Source organism: Siniperca chuatsi, linkage group LG20, assembly GCF_020085105.1.
Source record: "Siniperca chuatsi isolate FFG_IHB_CAS linkage group LG20, ASM2008510v1, whole genome shotgun sequence".
In the NCBI taxonomy this organism is placed as follows: Eukaryota; Metazoa; Chordata; class Actinopteri; order Centrarchiformes; family Sinipercidae; genus Siniperca; species Siniperca chuatsi.
Window position 1 is genome coordinate 758,397 of NC_058061.1, and position 25,624 is coordinate 784,020.

Genomic DNA, 25,624 nt, shown 5'->3' on the forward strand with positions numbered 1-25,624 from the left:
TTTAATTTATTGATATTTATTCATACTTCTGTTACTGCTGTGCAATATCCACCGTCTCATTATAATATTAATAAACTAAACTTAACTTGACAGTTCATGCACTATTACTTTACAGCCTACCGTATAATTATCATCAACCAATCAACTAATTTAGTCAACCCTCCTGTGGGTCATATTAGAGGGTAAGAACAAAAGCCCGATGTGGTCTTATGTGTTCATGTCTACTTGTTGGTGCTGCAGTGTGATTTCCAACTGTACCTGTTGCTGTTTGAAATGACACCTGAGTGTTAGAACTGATTTCAGGTCCATCTTCCATCATAAGAAACTCACAGGAGACAAAGTGAAGACATCACATCAGCTTTCTGCTCAGCTTCTCATTTATTGTCACCGTGCAGCAGATAAAGATTCAAGCCTCCACCAAACGTTGTGGTGAAACTAGTTAGTTTGACTTTAAAGCTGAGACTGTGTTTAGCTGCAGCCAGCGGACTGAAGGCAACATCTTAACCAGCAGAGAATCATTTCTCTTTACAGCCACCAGCTGCTCACACACACAATCAAACTCTGACTTTTATTTCAGATGGAAATATTTACTTCGACCTTTTTACTTTTACATGTTGACTGGCTTTTCTTCTTCTTTTATTTTTCTAAACATTTGCTTTTATTATTTAATGTGTTTTCTTTATCTTTTCCTCTTCTATAAATTATCAATACTTTATCAGACTCCATATAAACATGTGAGATTATGTTCTAGATAAGCGAGAGAGAAAGAGAAACAAATCATCTGCCGATATTCTGCTGTACGTTGGTCCTGGAGATTTACTGCACAGGACGGATCTTCATGCTGATGGTCTTCAGAGAGTAGTCATTACCCTTCCAATGGCGCCACTCCACTCCAACAGCAAAGAGAGTCTTGTCAGCCCCCCAACGATAAACCCCGTTTGGGTTTGCAGAAACACAATTTCTGTACCAAAATGCCCCAAGGTGTTTTCTGGCACAGTTCCCCCCATCCCAGGTATCCTGGTCTTTGTCGAAGGTGGTGAACTTCTCTCCATTGTGATAACTCAGGCTGTCTCCTACAGAAACACAACAAGTGTATAATCAGAACAATATGATAGAACTAATAGTGGTTTATTTTTAACCTGTATTTACTTATGGTAGTGTCCAGGAACAGTCTGCTCTTACTCATACTGGTGCCCAGCACAGCTACTCCTCTAACCTGTAATTTACCACTGTCCGCCAAGTATTACTACTAACACAACTACTGAACTAGCAAGACACTCAACACACCCATGGACTGGTGATGTTTAATGGTTATGATTTAATTAAAACAATATAACCACATACTGAGTGAGCTATAACACTTGAACACCACATAATGCAACTGAGACTGCGTGAAAACTAGTTAGCAAGCAAGTAAAGAAGTTGAATCAGTTAGCTAAAAGTAGAGAAGAAAATGTTACAATACAAAGCTAAAAGTAAGGGATAAATTATTGATAGCTAAAAGTAATCATTAATAAATAAATAAAATCCAGTTTAAAATCAATTGAAACATAACAGGTGGTATCGATGATGGGAACTAGTACTCGTGTCTACTCTGTGACCACTCCAACAAATACTACTGGTACTTCTGTTACTGCAGCTGCTGCTACTACAACATAACAACCTAAAGTCTGAGTACAGATAAATGAACTGCAAAGAGTCTCTGGGATACAGACACCTGAATGTGATTCATGAAACTTCTTTCCAACTCTGTCAATCAATCATTCAATTATCATAGGGACCGCGCCAAATAATCCAATGTAAGGCCAGTTCTTCAGCCAGTCTTTAGTGAAAATAATTTCCCTGCAGAAACTGAAGATCAGAAAAACACAAAACAACTTCTACTACCACCAACTCACCTGCCCCTTCATCAATGAACCCAGATACATGCAGTCTGTATCCATTGGACTCTGGTTCGATGGAGAACGAGGAGTAACGAGTGAACGCTTTGTTTCCACTGAAGTCCTCCATGTCCACCAGCAGCTCGTACTGTTTCCTCAGAGTCAGGTGGAAGAGATTCTCAAGACCTGAAAACAAACACAAACACAAACATAGAAACTCATGAGGTGGTTGTAAAAGAGTGTTTAAATTCTAACCATAAACTCATCATATAATGTACTGAAACATGAGCTGACTATCGCTAAACCTGAAGTCACATCGCACACATCTGAGTTTATTTGTACTTAGTTTGGTTTCATCTCTCACCGAGCCAATACTCTCCAGCAGCGCTACCAAAGTCTGTCCTGTATTGATCCCAGGGCCTGTAGAAGTTCACCGAGCCGTCCATCCTTCTCTGGAACACCTGGGGGGGACGGGATGGGGGAGGGGGGTTAACTACCTAAACACACAAGATACCTGACAGCTCATGTTTCCAGACAACAAGGTTTGAACCAGCGGTAAGCCTACGTTCAGGAATGACAACACATTCATCAGCCGCCAGATTAGTCTATTCTGGTCAGGAACAATGGACACACTGATGCACAAGTCAGGCAACATTATAGCGAGGCTTGAGTGCTGTAATAGACACATTTGGGTGATGCCGTTGCAAAAGATGTAACGGTAGCACGTTTCCAAGGGTAGCACGTTTGGTTGTTTGTTTTTCCAGAGACGTGACATTACCCAACTTTGGTTGAACAATGTCAGTCCGATCCGCCACTCTTTGTCCAGTGTTGCTGGAACTTACTGGGAAACAAGAACATCGGAGGCTCTGTCAGCTCTGATTTGTCATTTGCATTCACCATATATATCCAGGGGCTAACCTGACTAGCATGGTTTAACTAACAGACAACAACTGCCCCACCGCTAAAGCTGTCTGGGTGGATGTCTGGCAGGTTAGAGTTTATGTACTATCGTATTAAGCTGAGTATTCTCACATGAACATAAGGCAAACATTAACTTTTGACTGTTAAATCGATTGTGTAACAGCAGAGCTGGCTTGGTAGAATTAATGGAAGGCCTCCGATCAGTCTGAACAGGTCCTGGAATTGATAACTGGTGAGCCGGATTTGACACTTGAGTTAAAATACTCACCGTCCACCGTCCTTGTTGTGAGTCCATGTCACAGTACACCTACACACAAACACACACGCTCATTAGTCAGTTTAATCCATTTGGAAATATTAAATATATCCATGTGTGCTACAATCTGTAGTACTACTACTACTACTACTACTACTGCTGCTGCTGCTGAACTTGTGTCTGTTGTATCTCACTGTCTTCACATGTTGAACACTTTTACTGTCTGAATGTCAAACCTGCGCCCCAGGGAGGATGAAGTGTACCTGGACAGCAGACGTGGATCCGATAGGGTAGATGGTGTACACTCCACTGGGTCGGCTCTTGTCTTGGTGATAGATGTCACTGCAGTCCACTGGGAGGACGAGGTTCTGGCAGCTGGTCAACAGTGGAGCCAGGAGGAGGAGGATGACGGATACCAGCTGGAACAGAGGAGATGTTAATATTTAGTTTTATTAAAAACACGATGTAGAATTTTAACATTTCCCATGCTTTGGTTGGTGCTGATTCAGACCATGTTTTGAGCACAAACTATGTTGTGTTGAAATTGTACACAATTTGGGTATTTAGCCAGTGTCCTTGCATGTTTAACTTGAGTTGGTATCGCTCTCAGGCACAACTACAATTCTCTGCAATGGCAGAGACATGCTTTTGCTTACCCTGTCAAAAAATTAGGGACCATCATTGATTAAAATGTTGTGTTTACAAAATGAGGATTTATTGGAGAAGGACAGGGGAGTGACTAAGATTCCACCTTTCACTGGAAAAAAAAATATTTAGAGTCACTGTGTGGAGTTAAAATAAACTCACGTTTAATTAAAACATATGTAGGTTAGTGGCAGGTAGCCAGAGAGGCTAAATCCAGCCCTGGTGTGAAGCTCTAAATAGTGTTAAGTGCTACATACAGAAATGAGAAAAAAGTTAATTGTACGAAACTTGTGTCACCACACAATATTTTAAATAATCTTACTAAATCTGTTAACATACTAAAACTATAAATATTTAGGCAAACAGACAGTTGAATTCAATTCAGTTCAGTTTTATTTATATAGCCCCAACTCATAACAGAAGTTATCTCATTGCACTTTTCATATAGAGCAGGTCGACCTTACTCCTTATAATATATTTTACAGAGACCCAACAAATCCTCCACAAAGTTAAAGTTAGTTACAAACTTACCTTCATGGTCAGATTTCTGCTGAAGTGAGCTGATGAAAATCCTGATGTCAGTGTGTCTGGATGCTCTAATGTCCCTGATGTCTCTCTCTCATATTTATATTCCGAAGATTAATAAATTACTGAACAGCTGCTGTTTCACACCGATAAAACAAATCGCTGAACAGGTGGAAACATATTTCCTTGAGTGTGTGTGTGCCTTTGGATTACACAACATTGTTGGCACCCAAACCTGACATGCCACCACGTTGTGGGGACTCGACTCCATTCGAGGGACCAAAGAAACAACTTTTTAACGACAAAAATTATTACCAAATATTTTACCTGAACATTGATGATGAAGGACTTTCTATTCACAAAATTGCCCTCACGTTGGTGATGATGGTATGTGGGTCCAATCCGTGGACCTATGACCCCGGCTTTGGAACATGGCCAGGAAACACTACAAACCTATTCAGTAGTTCAGTGAGAGCAAGAACAGTCTTGTGAATATGCATGCATGTTGGTTCCTGTGCCAAAAAACCCCAGTAACACAATGCACAGTGTTCACTACTGTAACTGCACGGCTTTGTTCAGTGGCATTACCAACGTCTATCAATCGTCCGGAAAAGCAAACAGATCACTGCGGTCTCTAAACACTCTCCCTCCGAAGAGAACCTCGTACAGTTCTGGCACCTATAGGTCCACGGGATTTTGTAAGAATGGTGACGCCATTTCCAAAGGAGTTGATTAGTGAAAGGGCGGCGCTTTTTATAGCCGATTTTAATCCTAAACTCTGAACATAACCTCCTCTAGAGCAGGTAGAATAAGTTACCATGGTGATCTAGCCAGGTCAAAAGAGAGCCACCTTCATGACACTGAAAACTCTGGCTTTAGACTCAACGTACCTCGCTAACCTATTAATCTCGCTTCGTTGTCCATTTCCATTCATCACATCACTTTCATATTTCCTCTTTATATTATTATTTTAGGGTGTTATATTTTAACTCTATTGTTATTACATATTTTAATTGTGCCTGTTTTAATATCATCATTTTAGTATTTTATATGCACTTCCATATATTTTGCACTTTTATCTGTTTTATATTCAGGACCCAAAGTTACAGTTACAATTATAGAAAACAATGATAGAAAACAGAACAAAGCAGCAAATCCTCACATTTGAAAGGTGGCATCTAGCAAATGTTTAGCATTTTTGATAAATAAGTGATTAATTGTCAAAATTGTTGTTTTTTTGTTGATACTTATCAATGAATGATCTGAGCTCCAAATTTTATACAAATGACCTCACATGTAAGTGCATCAAAATAAATTAGAAACAATGTTTTATGTTGTTGTTAGAATGTAATAAAACACATTTCATCCAATCAAACGTCAGAGCTGCAGACTGCAGATCCCTCAGTGGACGTTAGCTAACGTGGTTCTCGGTGCCACCGTCTCGCCAGCTTCCAGCATCACAGACCCAAAATGCTAACGGGCTACTTTTTATCTTTTTAACACGAACAGGCTGCAGAGGTCAATCAGTTTCACATCGTTTAAAATGTCTCAACTTGAGCGAAAACATTGTGCTTATCCCAATAAGGCTTTATGAATCTATCTACCAGTTCCTGGTGAGTCGTCCAGCGGTCAGATTCACGCGTCATACGGGATGAATGGAAGAGAAGGAAAGACTGAGTGAGGGTTAAAAACACTGTGCACTGACAATAACACCAATTAAATCTGGGTTTATTTGATATACGATGGCGTCTGGCTGATGGGAGGAGTCCATGTTTGCTTGGTTTTCAGGCACTTCCTTATTATTAAGATCCAAGTTGGGTATATCGGAGCTTTCCGAAAAGTCTGTGTTTAAATCGTGACTTGGATGTTGACGCTGTTAACAAGCCGTAAATCTCGTAATTAACTCCGATGTGACATGAATGTGGCAAAATGGTGTCACAGTAAAATTCATCCACACATATTATACACATTCCAAAAATATTTGGTTGTAGGAGCCCGAGAGGCTACTCACAGGGCTACCTGACGAACAAGTGTCGCTGGCAAGCTAACGGTGGGTTAGGTGGGAAAAGATTTTTGAAAATACAAACACGTGACTGAAAGCGAGATTATGTAAGTTATTTAACATATTGTTCCAATTATAAACAAAAAGTGGAATTCATAGGCAATAAAACAGCAGTTTTCCTGCTTACTTGTTCTGGTAGCTTATGGTGGCTAATGTTAGCTAACTGTCACTTGTAGCTACAGTGTACCTTTAAGTGTATTTATACAAGATGTATTAACAGAGTTTCAAAGAAGTTGATTGGTGACTTTGTGAAAAGATAATGTACTGGATTAATCTCACATCATCGTGCGAGAGTCAGGGTTTATCAAAGAAGTTGATTGCATATTTGTGACTTTGTGTAGGACTGGACTGGATCAATGAATGAATAACTCGATAAGAGTCAAGATCAGATGTTTCATCCTTGTTATACAGTTTGACCAAAATCACACCTAACAGCCTTTTTACAGCATTTTAATACAGTTTCATGCAGATGAATCCGTTTCTAATGTATGGCTAACACTTTTAAACTTTTTACCGCACAAAGACTTAGGATTTCCAGCTGTACCTGTTGCTGTTTGTGCAGCTGATACAAGACATGACACCTGAGTGTTAGAACTGATTTCATTTGCAAGAAACTCACAGGAGACAAAGTGAAGACATCACATCAGCTTTCTGCTCAGCTTCTCATTTATTGTCACCGTGCAGCAGATAAAGATTCAGACCTCCACCAAACGTTATGTTGAAACTAATTAGTTTGACTTTAAAGCTGAGAGTGTGTTTAGCTGCAGCCAGCGGACTGAAGGCAACATCTTAACCAGCAGAGAATCATTTCTCTTTACAGCCAGCAGCTGCTCACACACACAATCAAACTCTGACTTTTATTTTAGATGGAAATATTTACTTCAGCTGCTGACGTCCGTCTACCTTCAACTGGCTGTAACAAATATTAGTTGGTTTTCTTGTGCTGGTGGATTGTGCTTGTACCCAGTTTCAGGAACATACGGCCCACAGTGAGATTACATGCTTAATGACAGAAAGAGAAAGAAATCACAAGAGATCAGCTGATATTCTGCTGTACGTTGGTCCTGGAGATTTACTACACAGGACGGATCTTCATGCTGATGGCCTTCAGGGAGTAGTCATGGTCCTTCCAACGGTACCAGTCCACCCCAACAGCATAGAGAGTCTTGTCAGCCCCCCAACGATAAACCGCATTGGGGTTTGCTTCGTGACATACATTGTACCAGAACGCCCCCAGGTGTTTTCTGGCACAGTTGCCAGTCCAGGAGTCCTGGTCTTTGTCGAAGGTGGTGAACTTCTGTCCGTTGTGGTAACTCAAGGAGTCTCCTACAGAAACACACACAGAACCACAGTTAGTACATCTGCATGATCTATAACCATCAGCTGAACCTTAAAGAGCTGCAGACTTCTGTCAGACAGACTGGTGATCCCCGTTACGGTCCAGACACCTGAAGTCTCCAGCTGCTCCATCACGGTTTTACCTCACTGACACGGAACTCATCCACAGACACCAGAGGTCGTCGTCATTTAAACCGTCCACACAAAGACTGCCTTGGCAGCATCGTGCACCGCGGCCATGGGTGTGTACATAGTGTGCATTCCTGAGTCTCATCTGAGCAAACAGGTGAACACTCGGGTGGCAATGACGTCTCATTGAACTCAACTGCCATTTCAGTAAGTAAGTAAATAACTGAACAGTTGAAACACAGACTCTAACTCACCCGCCCCCCCATTGATGAATCCAGATACATGCAGCAGATATCCAGCATCTTCTGAATCAATGGCGAATGAAGTGTACCGAGCAAACACTTTATTCCCCTCGAAGTCCTCCATGTCGACCAGCAGCTCAGATTTTCGGTTGCGTGTCAGGTAGTGGATGTTGTCAAGACCTGAGCGCACACACACACACACACACACTATATATACACATGTACTAACTGGGCACAGTTTGACATTTTGTACAGACGTGTAGATAATTCATTAAAACATTAAAACACTGACTTTTAGGAAGATAATTCACTGATCTAAAGACGAGTCATGAAACTTGGTCACAGTCCCATTTCTGGTTTTACACAACACAGTTTAAATTTAGTACTTACGTACTATGAACAGCGAGTTTCAAAAAGTCACATGACTGTTAGTTTTAGTCTCTCACCGAGCCAGTACTCTCCAGACGGGAAGCCGAAACCCTTCTTGTATTGATCCCAGGGCCTGTAGAAGTTCACCGAGCCGTCCATCCTCCTCTGGAACACCTGGTGGTGGTGGGGGGGGGGCGTTATTGTTTATTGTGAAAGTCCAACAGGAAGTGTTCACACAGAAAATCACTTCAGTTAAAATACTCACCGTCCACCGACCTCCTTCTGACTTCAAGTCGCAGTACACCTACACATAAACACATTCATCAGTGAATCGCTGATCAAACTTGTACATCAGGTTAATACTTATGAGGCTGTGTGTTATTTAATGTATTATTATATTTTATGCAACTCTCAGAGGGCTCGGCTAGAATCACCCAGAGCCAACTCCCGGGAAAGTACAAGGTGTGTTAAGATCAGATAATCATTTATTGATCCCCCAGAGGGGAAATTCGACTACTACAGCAGCACAGAGACAGATATAAGTACAGATAAATAAACAGATAAATATGGAAACTTCAAATAAAACAGATGCATTCTAAGTGTATAAAATAAAAACTAAGAATAGAAGCAATTCAACTCAAAACTCAAACTTACAGCCTTCAGCAGTACACACACGGTACCCACAACTACTGAACACCAACTGTGTGATACCGGCTGCAGTGACAGCGGTGTCAGCAGGTTACAGCACACTTCAGAGTAATAAGGTACCGTCAGCTCTAACAGCGTACACCAGAATATTATATCATCATGTAATTATTCACACTGATTGAGTCTGAATTGTCCTGCGAGGGACGGGCCATGGAATTGGCCAAACACCAATATAAAACTATCACGTTCATTCACGACCTCTGCTGCTGCTGCTGCGACTGCCTGTATCTGTACCAGGCCGGTGTTTCTATCAGAGATTTCACTGTGAGAAGTGCAGCGAGATCACTTCTGGTATGAATATAAATCAAACTGAACTGTCATGGTGACGACTAGTCTCCTTTGTCACGTGATGTCAGGATCAGACGACATGATATCAACCCGATATTGGTCCGAGCCGACACACGAGGGGCGTCGGGGAGGAAATGAGCATCGAGCAGGACAGCTGCTTGATTTATCCCCTGTGTGACGTGTGAATGTTTGCTGACACTGACCAATAGGAGCACAGAGCGCGCACTGATGTTGGTGCTGTCAGGGCGAACAGTCAGTCCCTGACACCTCCTCTCTCACAGCGCTGTGATTGGTTGGGGTTCAAAGGTTGTCACGGCAAGATTTTGTGACTCTGCAGTGTGATCACCTAATCTGACTCAGGAAGAAATACCTTGTAGTCTGATTCCAGCACAAATGGGAACCTGCGTCCCAGAGAGGGGGAAGTGTACCTGGACAGCAGACTTTTCTCCAGCGGGGTAGATGGTGTACTCTCCGCTGGGTCGGCTCTTGTCTTGGAGATAGATGTCACTGCAGTCCACTGGGAGGACGGGCTTCTGGCAGCTGGTCAACAGTGGAGCCAGGAGGAGGAGGACGACGGATACCAGCTGGAACAGAGGAGATTTGACTTTTTGAATCGTACACACTGTTTTAACCGTTTGGCCTCTAGTTCCATGGCTGTGGGCAAAGTCAGCTCTGAGAGACAGAAAAGCTGGAGCTGACTGACAGTAATTATCTGTAACCATCTACGCTACTGATATCACAAACCTCTAAGCTGTTCTGTGAAATATCAGTTCACAAACTTACCTTCATTGTCAGATTTCTGCTGAAACTGCTGATGGATAAAATCTGTCTGATGCTCTGAAAATACAGCAAGAAGAAATGTAACAATTGTTCAGTAAACTCACACGAACGGATTATTATGTGAATGCAGAATAAGCACAGTTGAAATTTGGTGTCCAGGTTCACTCCCCACAAAAATACAGGAAGCTCAGCACAACAGAGGTGGAGTGACAGGAATAACTTCCCCCACAAAACTGCATTAGATACTAATCTTGACAATTCTTCTATTAAATAGAATTTACTTGGGTTCAAGGTCTTTCTGTGATTTTAAATCATTATTTCGTGACTCTTGTCCAAAGATTTTAGAACATTAGAATCACCTCTCAGTAATAGTAGTAATTACTAATATTATTATTAATAGTAATAACAGTAATAGTCACTCCAGGATCAATCAGCACATATGCAACCAATACTCATCAATATCTGTGAGTCTTTCACTAAAGACGGTCCAACTGGAACAATGTTCATCACTGTACATTTATGCATGAAAATAATCAGTCAAATCAAATTTAGCTTCAGTCTGGACAAACACACTTCTGTGTAGCCACAGCAGCAGACGTTGTCCTCCAGAACTCAGGCAGCCCTCGGGCTGTGAGCCACTCTGAGCGATCTTCTCCAGCTGACCTTTTCAAAGTTACCAAAACTGAATCACCTCTAATCTAATGTAGCCTGTTGGCAGGGCTACAAGTCAGAGTGGTAGTAAGAAGCATGAATATTGCCTTACAGACTCAATTCAGGGGGAAAAAATATTATCACACACGATTATCAATAAGTTCATAAAAAGGTCACATTTTGTTTCGCAGTTGACATGCAATTTTTTATTATTATAGCAATTTAATACAATGAAACAAAATGTTCAAACTTTAGCTCAACGTTTTTCTAATTCAGACATTTTGGGTTAAAAAAATCACCAAAGCCTCTGAGAGAATAATATTACACACAGGTGAATTATCAGACATGCTTACCTGTGTGAACTCACCTGAACTGAAGAGACTTTGTGGCTTCACCTTCAGAGGAAACGAACTGCTGCTTCTCCTTATATCTACAGAAGGTGTCGTCACCCAGTCGCACCTCTTAGAAAAACCAATGATCGTGTCTGGGTGTTTGTCTTTCATCCCAAACCTCCAGGGATTCCTGTTCTTCTCCAAACAGGAATAATTAATTTCTTTCAGAATATTAAACAGAGTTTATTTCTCTGCCAGTGGTCCTGTAGTACATGATGACTGTGAATTAAAGAAAACATTTCAGAAGATTTCTAACTTGTACCTGTAAAAACTACATCAGGTGACATTAGGACCCCAGACGTTGCCCCAGCAGTTTGGAAGCAGCAGCCTCCCTTTCAGCTCGCCGGCGACACACAAAGCAACGTTCTCTGAGAAATATTTGGGTCTGGTTGGTAAACTACTGCAGCTGCTGAGCTAAACGCTTATATGCTCGCAGGCAGGAACATGTTAGCACTAGTTAGTCACAATACAGAGATCATTTACACGTAGATGCTGCATCTGGCTTGTGAGGTGCGTCTCTGCCGCCGCCATCTTGCAGCAGGTTCTGACCAGTTCACATAGAAAATGCCAGATGTTTGTGCTGCTTTTGGATGTTCGAATGAAAGAAATGCCAAAACCAAGCAACAGGGAATCAAAAGATATTTGACTGGTACGATTGAGTTTTAACTCGATACAATAAATAATCCTTCTTTTAATATAATGTTATGTGACTGTCCTGATACTAAAACAAGCTAACTTATGTTACTTCCTTTTAAGTGTTTACAGCTGTTTCATGGTGCTCACGTGATGTATGTGCCTGAACAAAAGTAACTTAGCTAACAGTTACACTGCATCTAATACACTCTATAAAAAGAGCAAAATATGAATATGAATTAAAAACAGAAGTGTGAAGCCTTCCAGAAATGTACTTGTCAGCCATTTTACAATACAGCAAGAAAAAAGAATATACTTAGAAACTGATTATGAAGGGTAAGTTCATCTCGAATATTATAGAAATATAAGCACTTGCAAAAGATAGTATTTAGGTGTGAAAAAATGCATTGTTAACAGTCCATTTTATTTTATCCTGTGTCATTTGTAAGAAACCAAACTGCTGGAAAATTGAAAATTGATGATTGTAATTGTGCATCAGAATGAAGCTGCATTCCAAATAGTACTTTTTCTTTTTACTTTTAGTACGTACTGTACACGTACAACTGGGACACACTACTTCGTCACATTACGCCTTGAACTTTGACCCTCTTGCTCAAACTCATGCTGCGCAGAGGATTGTGGGTCAGAATAGCCAGAAAGCACGCTGGCTTGCGTACTGCAAAATGTGATCGGATGCAGTCGGACATCCTGGTATTTTTGGCAAACTGCATTTGACATACTACGTACTGGGACTCAGTGGGGCTAGCAGGCTAACAAGAGCTAACATATAACACTCAGTGGGGCTAGCAGGCTTACAAGAGCTAACATATAACACTCAGTGGGGCTAGCAGGCTAACAAGAGCTAACATATAACACTCAGTGGGGCTAGCAGGCTAACAAGAGCTAACTGTTCAACATCATGACATTCTGTAGTCGACGCCACACAATCCCACTATTCAGATTTCTTTTTTTATTCAACGTGTTTCCACCAGGATGATGAGTTGACACAAACACATGACCTTAATCATTCACAATCAGAAATACTTTATTGATCCCCGAGGGGAAACTCTTTCATTACAGCAGCTCACTATCACAACAATACACACAGGAATTCAAGTACTAAGCAAATCAAAATATAATACACTATAATACAGTACAAGTGGATATAAGTATAAAAGCTAAAATAAGTGTAAGTACCAAAGTGGATTTAGAGGTTGATAAATATGTACAGTATAATAATACAATGTAATAATATAAGTAATAAGTAATAGTGCATGTACTGTCAAGTTAAGTGTAGGGTACAGGATATTGCACAATTATGTCAAGTATTGCAGAGATGTAATGACACTGTCCAAGATGGCATGTAGTTTGGCCAGCATCCTCCTCACTGACACCACTGACAGAGAGTCCAGCTCCACCCCCACAATGTCACTGGCCTTACGGATCAGTTTGTTGAGTCTGTTAGCGTCCGCTACCCTCAGCCTGCTGCCCCAGCATGCAACAGCATACAGGATAGCACTGGCCACCACAGACTCAGCATTGTCCAGCAGATGTTGAAGGACCTCCTTCAGAAAATAGAGGTGGCTCTGGCCCTTCCTGTACAGAGCCGGGGGTCACTGGTGCCTTGGCCCTCACGTAGATCCACAACCAGCTCCTTAGACTTTGTCGCATTGAGCTGCAGATGGTTCTGCTCGCACCATGAGACAAAGTTCCCCACCACAGCCCTGTACTCAGTCTCATCACCACCGCTGATACATCCCACCACAGCAGAGTCATCAGAAAACTTCTGAAGGTGGCAGGACTCTGTGTGGTGGCTGAAGTCTGTGGTGTAGATGGTGAAGAGGAAGGGAGAGAGGACAGTCCCCTGATGGGCCCCCATGTTGCTGACCACGCTGTCCGACACACAGTGCTGCAGACGCACGTGCTGTGGTCTGCTAGTCAGGTAGTCCACAATCCAGGACACAAGGGGGGCATCCACCTGCATCGCTGCCAGCTTCTCCCCCAGCAGGGCAGGCCGGATGGTGTTGAAAGCACTGGAGGAGTCAAAAAACATGATCCTCACCGTGCTTGCCGACTTGTCCAGGTGGGTCTAGATGCAGTTCAGCAGGAAGATGATGGCGTCCTCAACTCCCAGCCAAGGCTGGTAGGCAAACTGAAGGGGGTCCAGGAGGGGTCTGACCATGGGCCACAGCTATTCCAGCACTAGTCTCTCCAGGGTCTTCATTATGTGGGAGGTCAGTGCCACCGGTCTGTAGTCCTTGGAGCCACTGGGACGCAGCGTCCCGCACGTCGTCGGCACAGGAACGAGGCAAGATGGCTTCCAGAGAACAGGGACCCTTTGAAGACTCAGGCTCAGGTTGAAGACATGGTGAAAGACTCCACATAGCTGGGGGGCACAGGCTTTTAGCACCCCGTGGCAAATGCCAGCAGTCAGCCACACAGCAGAGGTTACAGGCGGGGGGGGGCTCATCAGTCTGGAGAGGACCGTGAGCCTGAGAGCCAGTTGAGGAGGCAGTAGGACTCTCCCAGGAAGATGGAGGAGGGGGGAGTAGGACTCAACATCCTGTACAACATTCAATAGTGTTATTAATGTTGTACAGTCTGCAGCAGAGAGTGACTGACTGTCGGTTTTAAGACAAAAAGAAGAAAAATCTATCTACCAGCTACAGAGACGGAGGATCCACAGCATCATTCAGACTTTCTGGGCAGACATGTTGTTTTTTAAAGCTCCGCAGAGCTGCAGAGGTGGTGATACTTGTGGGTTCAGAACTTAATGTAACGTTAAAACAGTCAGTGGTTCAGAACAACCAGAGACACTTTCACTTTACACCATTTCATCCAGCGGCTGCTCAGTTTTCTCTGCTACTAACCAACAAAAAGTATTAAAAGAAGAGTTAACTGATGGAACAAATTTGTTTTTATTCAATTCACAATCATCACATACTGCAATAAACAAAAAAGCAAGTTGAGTGTTACAGAAGAACTGAGTCACTCTGAGGAGGAGCAGGAGCTACTTCATGGGTTGGACTGAAAGTTAAACACTGAAAAGACCACAGTGCATATCAGTGTCAATAAAAGGCTTCAAAATAATATTCAGCTGTGTAGATTTTGGCAGGTTTTATGTGTGATTCTTATTTTTTATCTCCCATCTTCCTGTTCGTTTCTTCTTCTGGTGCGAAGTGCAGCCCTGTGGCGTTGACGATGCCAACAGATTTCCCACACATGCTTTATTGTAATAAATGAAACTAAGAAATGTGTATTTAGTGATGCAGGAGCAGCACAGTGATCCTTCTGTTACACCCCACCCTTAGGCACCCATAATGAAGTAGATTCGCTTGCTGATTAATTTCACAGGGAAATGTGCAGCACTCCCTCAGCCTGTGGCCTTCAAAAAGCAAATGGTAAGGGTTTTATATTTTATAGTAGTGCTATGTCCATCTTTTAAAGGGAGCCTTACCAAGAACGCACCTTGCTAAGTGAATCAGGAACACAGTACAAAATGACCTATCAACTAATAGTATTTATGAATTCTGGGAGTGCAGTGTTCTAGTCGGGTAATAAGATATTATGAAATCCTGCCACCTTCAGAAGTTTTCTGATGACTCTGCTGTGGTGGGATGTATCAGCGGTGGTGATGAGACTGAGTACAGGGCTGTGGTGGGGAACTTTGTCTCATGGTGCGAGTAGAACCATCTGCAGCTCAATGTGACAAAGTCTAAGGAGCTGGTTGTAGACCTACGAAGGGCCAAGGCACCAGTGACCCCGGTTTCCATCCAGGGGTCAGTGTGGACATTGTAGAGGATTACAAGTACCTGGGAGTACACATGGACAATAAACTGGACTGGGCTAAGAACACTCAAGCTGTTTACAGGAAGAGCCGCCTCTATTTCCTGAGGAGGCTGAGGTCCTTCAACATCTGCTGGACAATGCTGAAGATGTTTTATGAGTCTGTGGTGGCCAGTGCTGGGGCAGCAGGTTGAGGGTAGCGGACGCTAACAGACTCAACAAACTGATCTGTAAGGCCAGTGACATTGTGGGGGTGGAGCTGGACTCTCTGGCAGTGGTGTCAGAGAGGAGGATGCTGGCCAAACTACATGCTATCTTGGACAGTGTCTCCCACCCACTCCATGACGTGCTGGTCAAACAAAGAAGCACCTTCAGCGAAAGACTCATCCCCCCAAAAAGCCCCACAGAGTGCCACAGGAAGTCATTCCTGCCTGTGGCCACCAAACTCTTTAACTCCTCCCTCTAAGTGTCAGTCTGTATGACCCTAAGTCATTAAACTGGACATTGATCATTAACATCTCTGCAACACTTAACATAACTGTGCAATATTCTGTGTTAATACTGCTGTGCAATATACTCTGTTTTCAGTTAAATTTATTGATATTTATTCATACTTCTGTTACTGCTGTGCAATATCCACCGTCTCATTATAATATTAATAAACTAAACTTAACTTGACAGTTCATGCACTATTACTTTATGGCCTACCGTATTATTATCATCAACCAATCAACTAATTTAGTCAACCCTCCTGTGGGTCATATTAGAGGGTAAGAACAAAAGCCCGATGTGGTCTTATGGGTTGGAGGGCTTGTTGTTTTAAGGACATCATCTTGAAGCTTTTCCCCTCAAAAGTTACCAAAATGTGTTCATGTCTACTTGTTGGTGCTGCATTGTGATTTCCAACTGTACCTGTTGCTGTTTGAAATGACACCTGAGTGTTAGAACTGATTTCAGGTCCATCTTCCATCATAAGAAACTCACAGGAGACAAAGTGAAGACATCACATCAGCTTTCTGCTCAGCTTCTCATTTATTGTCACCGTGCAGCAGATAAAGATTCAAGCCTCCACCAAACGTTATGTTGAAACTAGTTAGTTTGACTTTAAAACTGAGAGTGTGTTTAGCTGCAGCCAGCGGACTGAAGGCAACATCTTAACCAGCAGAGAATCATTTCTCTTTACAGCCAGCAGCTGCTCACACACACAATCAAACTCGGACTTTTATTTTAGATGGAAATATTTACTTCGACCTTTTTACTTTTACATGTTGACTGGCTTTTCTTATTCTTTTATTTTTCTAAACATTTGCTTTTATTATTTAATGTGTTTTCTTTATCTTTTCCTCTTCTATAAATTATCAACACTTTATCAGACTCCAAATGTGAGATTATGTTCTAGATAAGCGAGAGAGAAAAGAGAAACAAATCATCTGCTGATATTCTGCTGTACGTTGGTCCTGGAGATTTACTGCACAGGACGGATCATCATGCTGATGGTCTTCAGAGAGTAGTCATTACCCTTCCAATGGCGCCACTCCACTCCAACAGCAAATAGAGTCTTGTCAGCCCCCCAACGATAAACCCCATTTGGGTTTGCAGAAACACAATTTCTGTACCAAAATGCCCCCAGGTGTTTTCTGGCACAGTTCCCCCCATCCCAGGTATCCTGGTCTTTGTCGAAGGTGGTGAACTTCTCTCCATTGTGATAACTCAGGCTGTCTCCTACAGAAACACAACAAGTGTATAATCAGAACAATATGATAGAACTAATAGTGGTTTATTTTTTAACCTGTATTTACTTATGGTAGTGTCCAGGAACAGTCTGCTCTTACTCATACTGGTGCCCAGCACAGCTACTCCTCTAACCTGTAATTTACCACTGTCCACCAAGTATTACTACTCACACAACTACTGAACTAGCCAAACACACCCATGGACTGGTGATGTTTAATGGTTATGATTTAATTAAAACAATATAGCCACATACTGAGTGAGCTATAACACTTGAACACCACATAATGCAACTGAGACTGCGTGAAAACTAGTTAGCAAGCAAGTAAAGAAGTTGAATCAGTTAGCTAAAAGTATTGAAGAAAATGTTACAATACAAAGCTAAAAGTAAGAGATACATTATTGATATTGTTAGCTAAAAGTAATCATTAATAAATAAATAAAATCCAGTTTAAAATCAATTGAAACATAACAGGTGGTATCGATGATAGGAACTAGTAATCATGTCTACATTGTGACCACTCCTACAAATACTACTGGTACTTCTGTTACTGCAGCTGCTGCTACTGCAACATAACAACCTAAAGTCTGAGTACAGATAAATTAACTGCAAAGAGTCTCTGGGATACAGACACCTGAATGTGATTCATGAAACTTCTTTCCAACTCTGTCAGTCAATCAATCAATTATCATAGGGACCGCGTCAAATAATCCAGTGTAAGGCCAGTTCTTCAGCCAGTCTTTAGTGAAAATAATTTTAAACTGAAGATCAGAAAAACACAAAACAACTTCTGCTACCACAAACTCACCTGCCCCTCCATCACTGAACCCAGATACATGCAGTCTGTATCCGTTGGACTCTGGTTCGATGGAGAACGATGAGTAACGAGCAAATGCTTTGTTTCCAAAGAAGTCCTCCATGTCCACCAGCAGCTCGTACTGTTTCCTCACAGTCAGGTGGAAGAGATTCTCAAGACCTGAAAACAAACACAAACACAAACATAGAAACTCATGAGGTGGTTGTAAATTCTAACCATAAACTCTGTATCATGTAATGTACTGTGACATGAGCTGACTATCACTAAACCTGAAGTCACATCGCACACATCTGAGTTTGTTTGTACTTAGTTTGGTTTCATCTCTCACCGAGCCAGTACTCTCCAGCAGCGCTACCAAAGTCCGTCTTGTATTGATCCCAGGGCCTGTAGAAGTTTAGAGAGCCGTCCATCCTTCTCTGGAACACCTGGGGGGGGGGATAACTAGCTAAACACACAAGATACCTGACAGCACGTTTCCAGACAACAAGGTTTGAACCAGTGGTAAGCCTACATTCAGGAATTCAGGCTCTGTCAGCTCTGATTTGTCATTTGCATTCACCATATATATCCAGGGACTAACCCGACTAGCATGGTTTAGCTAACAGACAACAACTGCCCCACCGCTAAAGCTGTCTGGGTGGACCTGTGGCAGGTTAGAGTTTATGTACTATCGTATTAAGCTAAGTATTCTCACATGAACATAAGGCAAACATTAACCTTTGCCTGTTAAATCGATTGTGTAACAGCAGAGCTGGCTCGGTAGAATTAATGGAAGGCCTTCGATCAGTCTGAACAGGTCCTGGAATTGATAACTGGTGAGCCGGATTTGGCACTTGAGTTAAAATACTCACCGTCCACCGTCCTTGTTGTGAGTCCATGTCACAGTACACCTACACACAAACACACATGCTCATTAGTCAATTTAATCCATTTGGAAATATTAAATATATCCATGTGTGCTACAGTCTGTAGTACTACTACTACTACTACTACAACTACTACTACTACGGCTGCTGCTGCTGCACTTGTGTCTGTTGTATCTCACTGTCTTCACATGTTGAACACTTTTACTGTCTGAAGGTCAACCTGCGCCCAGAGAGAGGATGAAGTGTACCTGGACAGCAGATGTGGATCCGATGGGGTAGATGGTGTACACTCCGCTGGGTCGGCTCTTGTCATGGTGATAGATGTCACTGCAGTCCACTGGGAGGACGAGCTGCTGGCAGCTGGTCAACAGTGGAGCCAGGAGGAGGAGGACGACGGATACCAGCTGGAACAGAGGAGATGTTAATATTTTCTTTTATTAAAAACACGATGTAGAATTTGAACATTTCCCATGCTTTGGTTGGTGCTGATTCAGACCATGTTTTGAGCACAAACTATGTTGTGTTGAAATCGTACACAATTTGGGTATTTAGCCAGTGTCCTTGCATGTTTTACTTGAGTTGGTATCGCTCTCAGGCACAGCTACAATTCTCTGCAATGGCAGAGACATGCTTTTGCTTACCCTGTCAAAAAATTAGGGACCATCATTGATTAAAATGTTGTGTTTACAAAATGAGGATTTATTGGAGAAGGACAGGGGAGTGACTAAGATTCCACCTTTCACTGGAAAAGAAATATATTTAGAGTCACTGTGTGGAGTTAAAATAAACTCACGTTTAATTAAAACATATGTAGGTTAGTGGCAGGTAGCTAGAGAGGCTAAATCCAGCCCTGGTGTGAAGCTCTAAATAGTGTTAAGTGCTACATACAGAAATGAGAAAAAAGTTAATTGTACGAAACTTGTGTCACCACACAATATTTTAAATAATCTTACTAAACCTGTTAACATACTAAAACTATAAATATTTAGGCAAACAGACAGTTGAATTCAATTCAGTTCAGTTTTATTTATATAGCCCCAACTCATAACAGAAGTTATGTCATTGCACTTTTCCTATAGAGCAGGTCGACCTTACTCCTTATAATATATTTTACAGAGACCCAACAAATCCTCCACAAAGTTAAAGTTAGTTACAAACTTACCTTCATGGTCAGATTTCTGCTGAAGTGAGCTGATGAAAATCCTGATGTCAGTGTGTCTGGATGCTCTAATGTCCCTGATGTCTCTCTCTCATATTTATATTCCGAAGATTAATAAATTACTGAACAGCTGCTGTTTCACACCGATAAAACAAATCGCTGAACAGGTGGAAACATATTTCCTTGAGTGTGTGTGTGCCTTTGGATTACACAACATTGTTGGCACCCAAACCTGACAAGCCACCACGTTGTGGGGACTCGACTCCATTCGAGGGACCAAAGAAACAACTTTTTAACTTCATATTTTGGAGTAAAGACTTGGTTTTACGGGTAATTTACACTTAGTGTCCACTTTATTAGGTGCGCCTGTACAGTCTGATGCAGTCCAATACACCCGTTGTGCCATAAAGACGACTTTTATGAAGCCTATAATGTTCGGTTTTTGTTGATGCTATCATAAAGAAGTTAATTCAGTTCTATGTTTTAGCAATGAGTTAACAGTTAGTGATGGTGTTGCACTGGACTGCAATATATTCAGAGGTGTTTATTAATATTCTAATATTCGAACCACCTCATGTTTGTAAACAGGGAGGGCATAAAAACAGAAACACCTCTCAGTATAATATAGTCCAGTTGAAAACCACCTTTAACTATGACCTTTAGATATTTCTGACAGTTTCAACAAAAACTGAACATAATAAACTCTGTAAAGGTAGCTGTTGTATTGGATTGCAATAGATTGTCGAGGTGTACCTATTAAAGTGGCCTCTGAGTGTATGTTCATGTAAATGGGAGGAAATGGGTTCAGAGCAGTCTTTAATTTATTTAGTCTCATATTTATTACGTGTTTTATACCTTTCTTTGTAATCTTCTTGATGTTTGATGTTTTATTTGATTTTGAGGTGGGGGGGGGTCAACGACACGACACAATATACATGTTGATATATGTAATCAGTTGAATGGGCAACCTAAGATCGCTGGCGAATAAAATGGACGAGCTAACGGCATTAGCCCGGAGTCAGACGGAGTTCCGTGAGTGTAGCTTGATGTGCTTCTCTGAGACATGGCTACACCAGGATATCCCGGACCATAACGTTTCCATCGACAGCTTTCATACTGTTCGGACCGACAGGGATCACACCGGGAGCGGTAAGCGGAAAGGCGGCGGGCTTGCTGTTCTGGTTAACAACAGATGGTGTAACCCTGGTCACATCACCATCAAGCAGAGTATCTGTAGCCCGGACATTGAACTGTTAGCTGTGGGACTCCGGCCATATTATCTGCCACGTGAATTCTCACATGCCATTGTTGTGGTTGTTTACATCCCCTGCTAACCCGGCATCGGCGTGCAACGGCATTCACACCGCCATAGCACAGCTCCAGACTCAACACCCGAGTGCACTCATTTTAATCTCGGGTGACTTCAACCATGTCAGTGTTTCAACAACACTGACTAATTTCACCCAGTATGTGAGCTGTCCTACTAGAGAGGAGAGGACACTGGACCTGCTTTATGCTAACGTGAAGGATGCATACAGCTCTTCCCCCTCCCCTCTGGGTAGGTCAGACCACAACTTGGTTCACCTCAAATCCTGCTATGTGCCTCTGGTTAAAAGGCAGCCTGTGACCACAAGGACAGTGAGGAGATGGTCAGGGAGGCCTATGAGACACTGCAGGAATGTTTTGAGGTGACAAACTAGGATGCACTCTGTGAGCCTCATGGAGAGGACATTGACGGGCTCACTGAGTGCATCACTGGCTACATTAACTTCTGTGTGGACTGCAGTGTCCCAACTAAGATGGTCCATTGTTATCCAAATAACAAACCGTGGGTAACAAAGAACATCAAGGACATTCTGAATGCCAAGAGGAGGGCCTTTACAGATGGTAATAGGGAGGAGGTGAGGGCAATCCAGGCTGACCTGAAGGTGAAAATCAGGGAAGCCAAGGAGAAGTACAGGAGGAAGCTGGAGCGGAAACTCCAGCAGAACAATATGAGAGAGGTCTGGAGCGGCATGAAGACCATCACTGGCTTCAGACCGACTGGCAGCAGAGGAGTTGAAGGCAACTTGGACAGGGCCAACGAACTGAATCTGTTCTTTAACAGATTCGACACACCGGCTCCTGCTCATCCCCCTCTAACTCAGTTGCTGTCGGCCCTCAAGCTCCTCTGAGTACTCTGCTCCCCTCCCCCATTAGGCTAAAGGCCCTCTCGAGACCGACGACCCCCCCGTAACTTCTGCTGTGTGCCTGACTGCTGACCAGGTGAGAGGACAGCTGATGAGGCTCCACTCAAACAAGGCTGCAGGCCCCGATGGCGTTAGCCCCGGGTGCTAAAAGCCTGTGCCCCCAGCTATGTGGAGTCCTTCAGTATGTCTTCAACCTGAGCCTGAGTCTTCAAAGGGTCCCCATTCTGTGGAAGACATCTTGCCTCGTTCCTGTGCCGAAGACGCCACGCCCCAGTGGCTCCAAGGACTACAGACCGGTGGCACTGACCTCCCACGTAATGAAGACCCTGGAAAGACTAGTGCTGGAACAGCTGCGCCCATGGTCAGACCCTCCAGGACCCCCTTCAGTTCGCCTACCAGCCCCGCTGGGAGTTGAGGACGCCATCATCTTCCTGCTGAACCGCATCCACACCCACCTGGACAGGCCGGCAAGCACGGTGAGGATCATGTTTTTTGACTTCTCCAGTGCTTTCAACACCATCCGGCCTGCCCTGCTGGGGGAGAAGCTGGCAGCGATGCAGGTGGATGCCCCCCTTGTGTCCTGGATTGTGGACTACCTGACTGGCAGACCACAGCACGTGCGCCTGCAGCACTGTGTGTCAGACAGCGTGGTCAGCAACACTGGGGCCCCTCAGGGGACTGTCCTCTCTCCCTTCCTCTTCACCATCTACACCACAGACTTCAGCTGCCACACAGAGTCCTGCCACCTTCAGAAGTTTTCTGATGACTCTGCTGTGGTGGGATGTATCAGCGGTGGTGATGAGACGGAGTACAGGGCTGTGGTGGGTAACTTTGTTTCATGGTGCGAGCAGAACCATCTGCAGCTCAATGCGACAAAGTCTAAGGAGCTGGTTGTAGATCTACGGAGGGCCAAGGCACCAGTGACCCCGGTTTCCATCCAGGGTGTCAGTGTGGACATTGTGGAGGACTACAAGTACCTGGGAGTACACTTAGATAACAAACTGGACTGGACCAAGAACGCTGTTTATAGGAAGGGCCAGAGCCGCCTCTATTTCCTGAGGAGGCTGAGGTCCTTCAACATCTGCCGGACAATGCTGAGGATGTTTTATGAGTCTGTGGTGGCCGGTGCTGTCCTGTATGTTGTTGCATGCTGGGGCAGCAGGCTGAGGGTAGCGGACGCCAACAGACTCAATAAACTGATCCGTAAGGACAGTGACATTGTGGGGGGGGGGAGCTGGACTCTCTGGCGGTGGTGTCAGAGAGGAGGATGCTGGCCAAACTACATGCCATCTTGGACAGTGTCTCCCACCCGCTCCATGACGTGCTGGTCAAGCAAAGGAGCACCTTCAGCGGAAGACTCATCCCACCAAAAAGCACCACAGAGCGCCACAGGAAGTCATTCCTGCCTGTGGCCATCAGACTCTTTAACTCCTCCCTCTAAGGGTTAGTCTGTTTGACCCTAGGTCACTAAACTGGACATTGAGCATTACATCTCCGCCATAATTAATAATAATTGTGCAATATTCTGTGTACTACTTCCGTGCAATATTAGTTTCCCCTTGTTAGTTTTTTCTTATTTATTGCTACTGATACTATATACCTCAATTACTCTTCGACAGTACATGCACCTCCGCTTATTAATATTATTTATTACATAAGTAGTTACATTGTATTTTAGACTGTACTTTCATCATCAACCAGTAAACCCACTTGGTACTTGACACTTAGTTTATCTTATACTTATACCGACATGATACTTAATTTATTTCTGACCTGTTTTATAGTGTTTATAGTCTATCATATCACGTTTCTAGTACTTTCTCCTGTGTGCACTGACGTAAAGACGAGCTACTGTAACAAAGAGTTTCCCTACGGGGATCAATAAAGTATTTCTGATTCTGATTCTGATAGATCATCTTGCTGCACCTACATAGTGTTGTGTGTGTGGACTTATTTCAGACTCTGGTTCCTGCAGTAAAAGTCCCATTTATTTTTCTCATAGTTAATGTTACAGGACTCACAGTTGGAGCCCTTTAAGGTTCGGATCAGCATAAAATTTAATAGACGAACAGCTGTGTTAAAAAATATCTGGTTCTTTGATAAAAAGTCAAAGCTACAAGAACCATGTGGACATAAAAACTGAAGGAGAAACGTCAACTACAACTCCCATGGTGCATTTCGGCAAGAAACATCCAATCACAGAGCTTCACATTCTGTTGTGTGCATCACTAACAGTGGGTGATAATAACTAAAGATGTTTTTACATTCACAGCTGTTTTAGAAACAAATAAATGCTGGTGCATTTCATGCATTGCACAATAATTTAGGATATTTCTGTTAAAATCTGTTTTTCTCTTGTTGATTTTACTCATTATCAGAATCAGAATCATAAATACTTAATTGATCCCCGAGGGGAAACTCTTTTGTTACAGCTGCTCACCTTTACATCAGTGCACACAGGAATAGAAGTACTAAGCAAATCAAAATATAATGAAGTTACTTTACATTACAAAGATTGCCAAGATCTACTGATTATGTCCACTTGATTTTATTGACAGACTTGAAGACACTTGTTATTCAACTTCTAAAAACATTACTATTCTCTCTAAATCGTCTCATTCTGAGCGTGTATCTTTGTATTGGACACAAAGATTTGAAATTGATATCAATCTCCTTGTCTGATTCTGGCTAAAACAGCAAATACCGTAAAACTCCAATTAATAGCCTGGGCTTTTATTTGCTTCAGTCACTGAACTCAACCTGCCTGTAATTGGGACAGGCCTTTAATACTTTTCACACAAAAACTCTTGCTCAGCAAAGATGGGAAATACTATCAAATTGTATATTTAAACCAGTATCAATATTACTTGTATAAAAATTAGGCTATCGAATAACATGTCAATTACAAATCATTCATTTGATCTAGCTCTGATGCACACAGAGAGAGAGAGGAGACCCCTATCAAAATATCGTTAGCCTATCTTTGAAAGGATGAAAGCCGAAGGTTACCGTAGTTATTTCAGCTTGGATTAATTTATATGAACAAGTGTTTTCATTACATTAACTAGACTAGATATGTCAAAGATGCTACCGATGTTTGAAAACGAACCACCACCATCAATTTTGATGAGTTTCTCTACAACTTCCAGCATACCTGTAGCCTCTAGCGGTGACAAAGCTGACACAGCCAGGGACCCTGCAGTGTTACGCCTTCCCACTGGCTGTATGGGCTGTAGCTGGATTTATGGTGCATTCA

At 42.7% G+C, this 25,624-nt stretch overlaps 3 protein-coding genes across 5 annotated transcripts in view; all 3 read right to left on the minus strand.

The window, feature by feature from the left end:
- Positions 1-750: 750 nt before the first annotated feature.
- LOC122867439 (microfibril-associated glycoprotein 4-like) lies at positions 751-4,459 on the minus strand. The gene is made up of 6 exons (XM_044178242.1): positions 4,234-4,459; positions 3,321-3,476; positions 3,070-3,108; positions 2,245-2,341; positions 1,899-2,066; positions 751-1,073 (listed from the first exon to the last, which is right to left on the minus strand). The coding sequence occupies exons 1-6, from the start codon at positions 4,237-4,239 to the stop codon at positions 817-819; spliced, it is 723 nt and encodes a 240-aa protein (XP_044034177.1). The 5' UTR covers positions 4,240-4,459; the 3' UTR covers positions 751-816.
- Positions 4,460-6,937: 2,478 nt separating this feature from the next.
- Positions 6,938-11,312, minus strand: LOC122867433 (microfibril-associated glycoprotein 4-like). 2 transcript variants are annotated; one of them, XM_044178236.1, is made up of 7 exons: positions 11,148-11,312; positions 10,147-10,200; positions 9,792-9,947; positions 8,633-8,671; positions 8,445-8,541; positions 8,011-8,178; positions 6,938-7,615 (listed from the first exon to the last, which is right to left on the minus strand). In XM_044178236.1, the coding sequence occupies exons 1-7, from the start codon at positions 11,295-11,297 to the stop codon at positions 7,365-7,367; spliced, it is 915 nt and encodes a 304-aa protein (XP_044034171.1). In that variant the 5' UTR covers positions 11,298-11,312; the 3' UTR covers positions 6,938-7,364. The 2 variants fall into 2 exon arrangements, with proteins under 2 accessions (XP_044034171.1, XP_044034172.1); XM_044178237.1 differs by having other exon boundaries at positions 11,162-11,265.
- A 5,306-nt stretch (positions 11,313-16,618) lies between these two features.
- Positions 16,619-25,624, minus strand: part of LOC122867428 (microfibril-associated glycoprotein 4-like) — a 439,962-nt gene continuing 430,956 nt past the window's right edge. The window contains exons 1-6 of one of the 2 annotated variants that reach the window (XM_044178229.1): positions 20,183-20,676; positions 19,269-19,424; positions 19,006-19,044; positions 18,483-18,579; positions 18,146-18,313; positions 16,619-17,327 (exon numbers count right to left, since the gene is read on the minus strand). In XM_044178229.1, coding sequence (XP_044034164.1) covers positions 17,071-17,327; positions 18,146-18,313; positions 18,483-18,579; positions 19,006-19,044; positions 19,269-19,424; positions 20,183-20,188 — 723 coding nt within the window. In that variant the 5' untranslated portion in view covers positions 20,189-20,676 and the 3' untranslated portion in view covers positions 16,619-17,070. Of the gene's footprint in view, positions 17,328-18,145; positions 18,314-18,482; positions 18,580-19,005; positions 19,045-19,268; positions 19,425-20,182; positions 20,677-25,624 lie in introns of those variants that run through there. The other variant, XM_044178227.1, reaches the window with a different exon arrangement.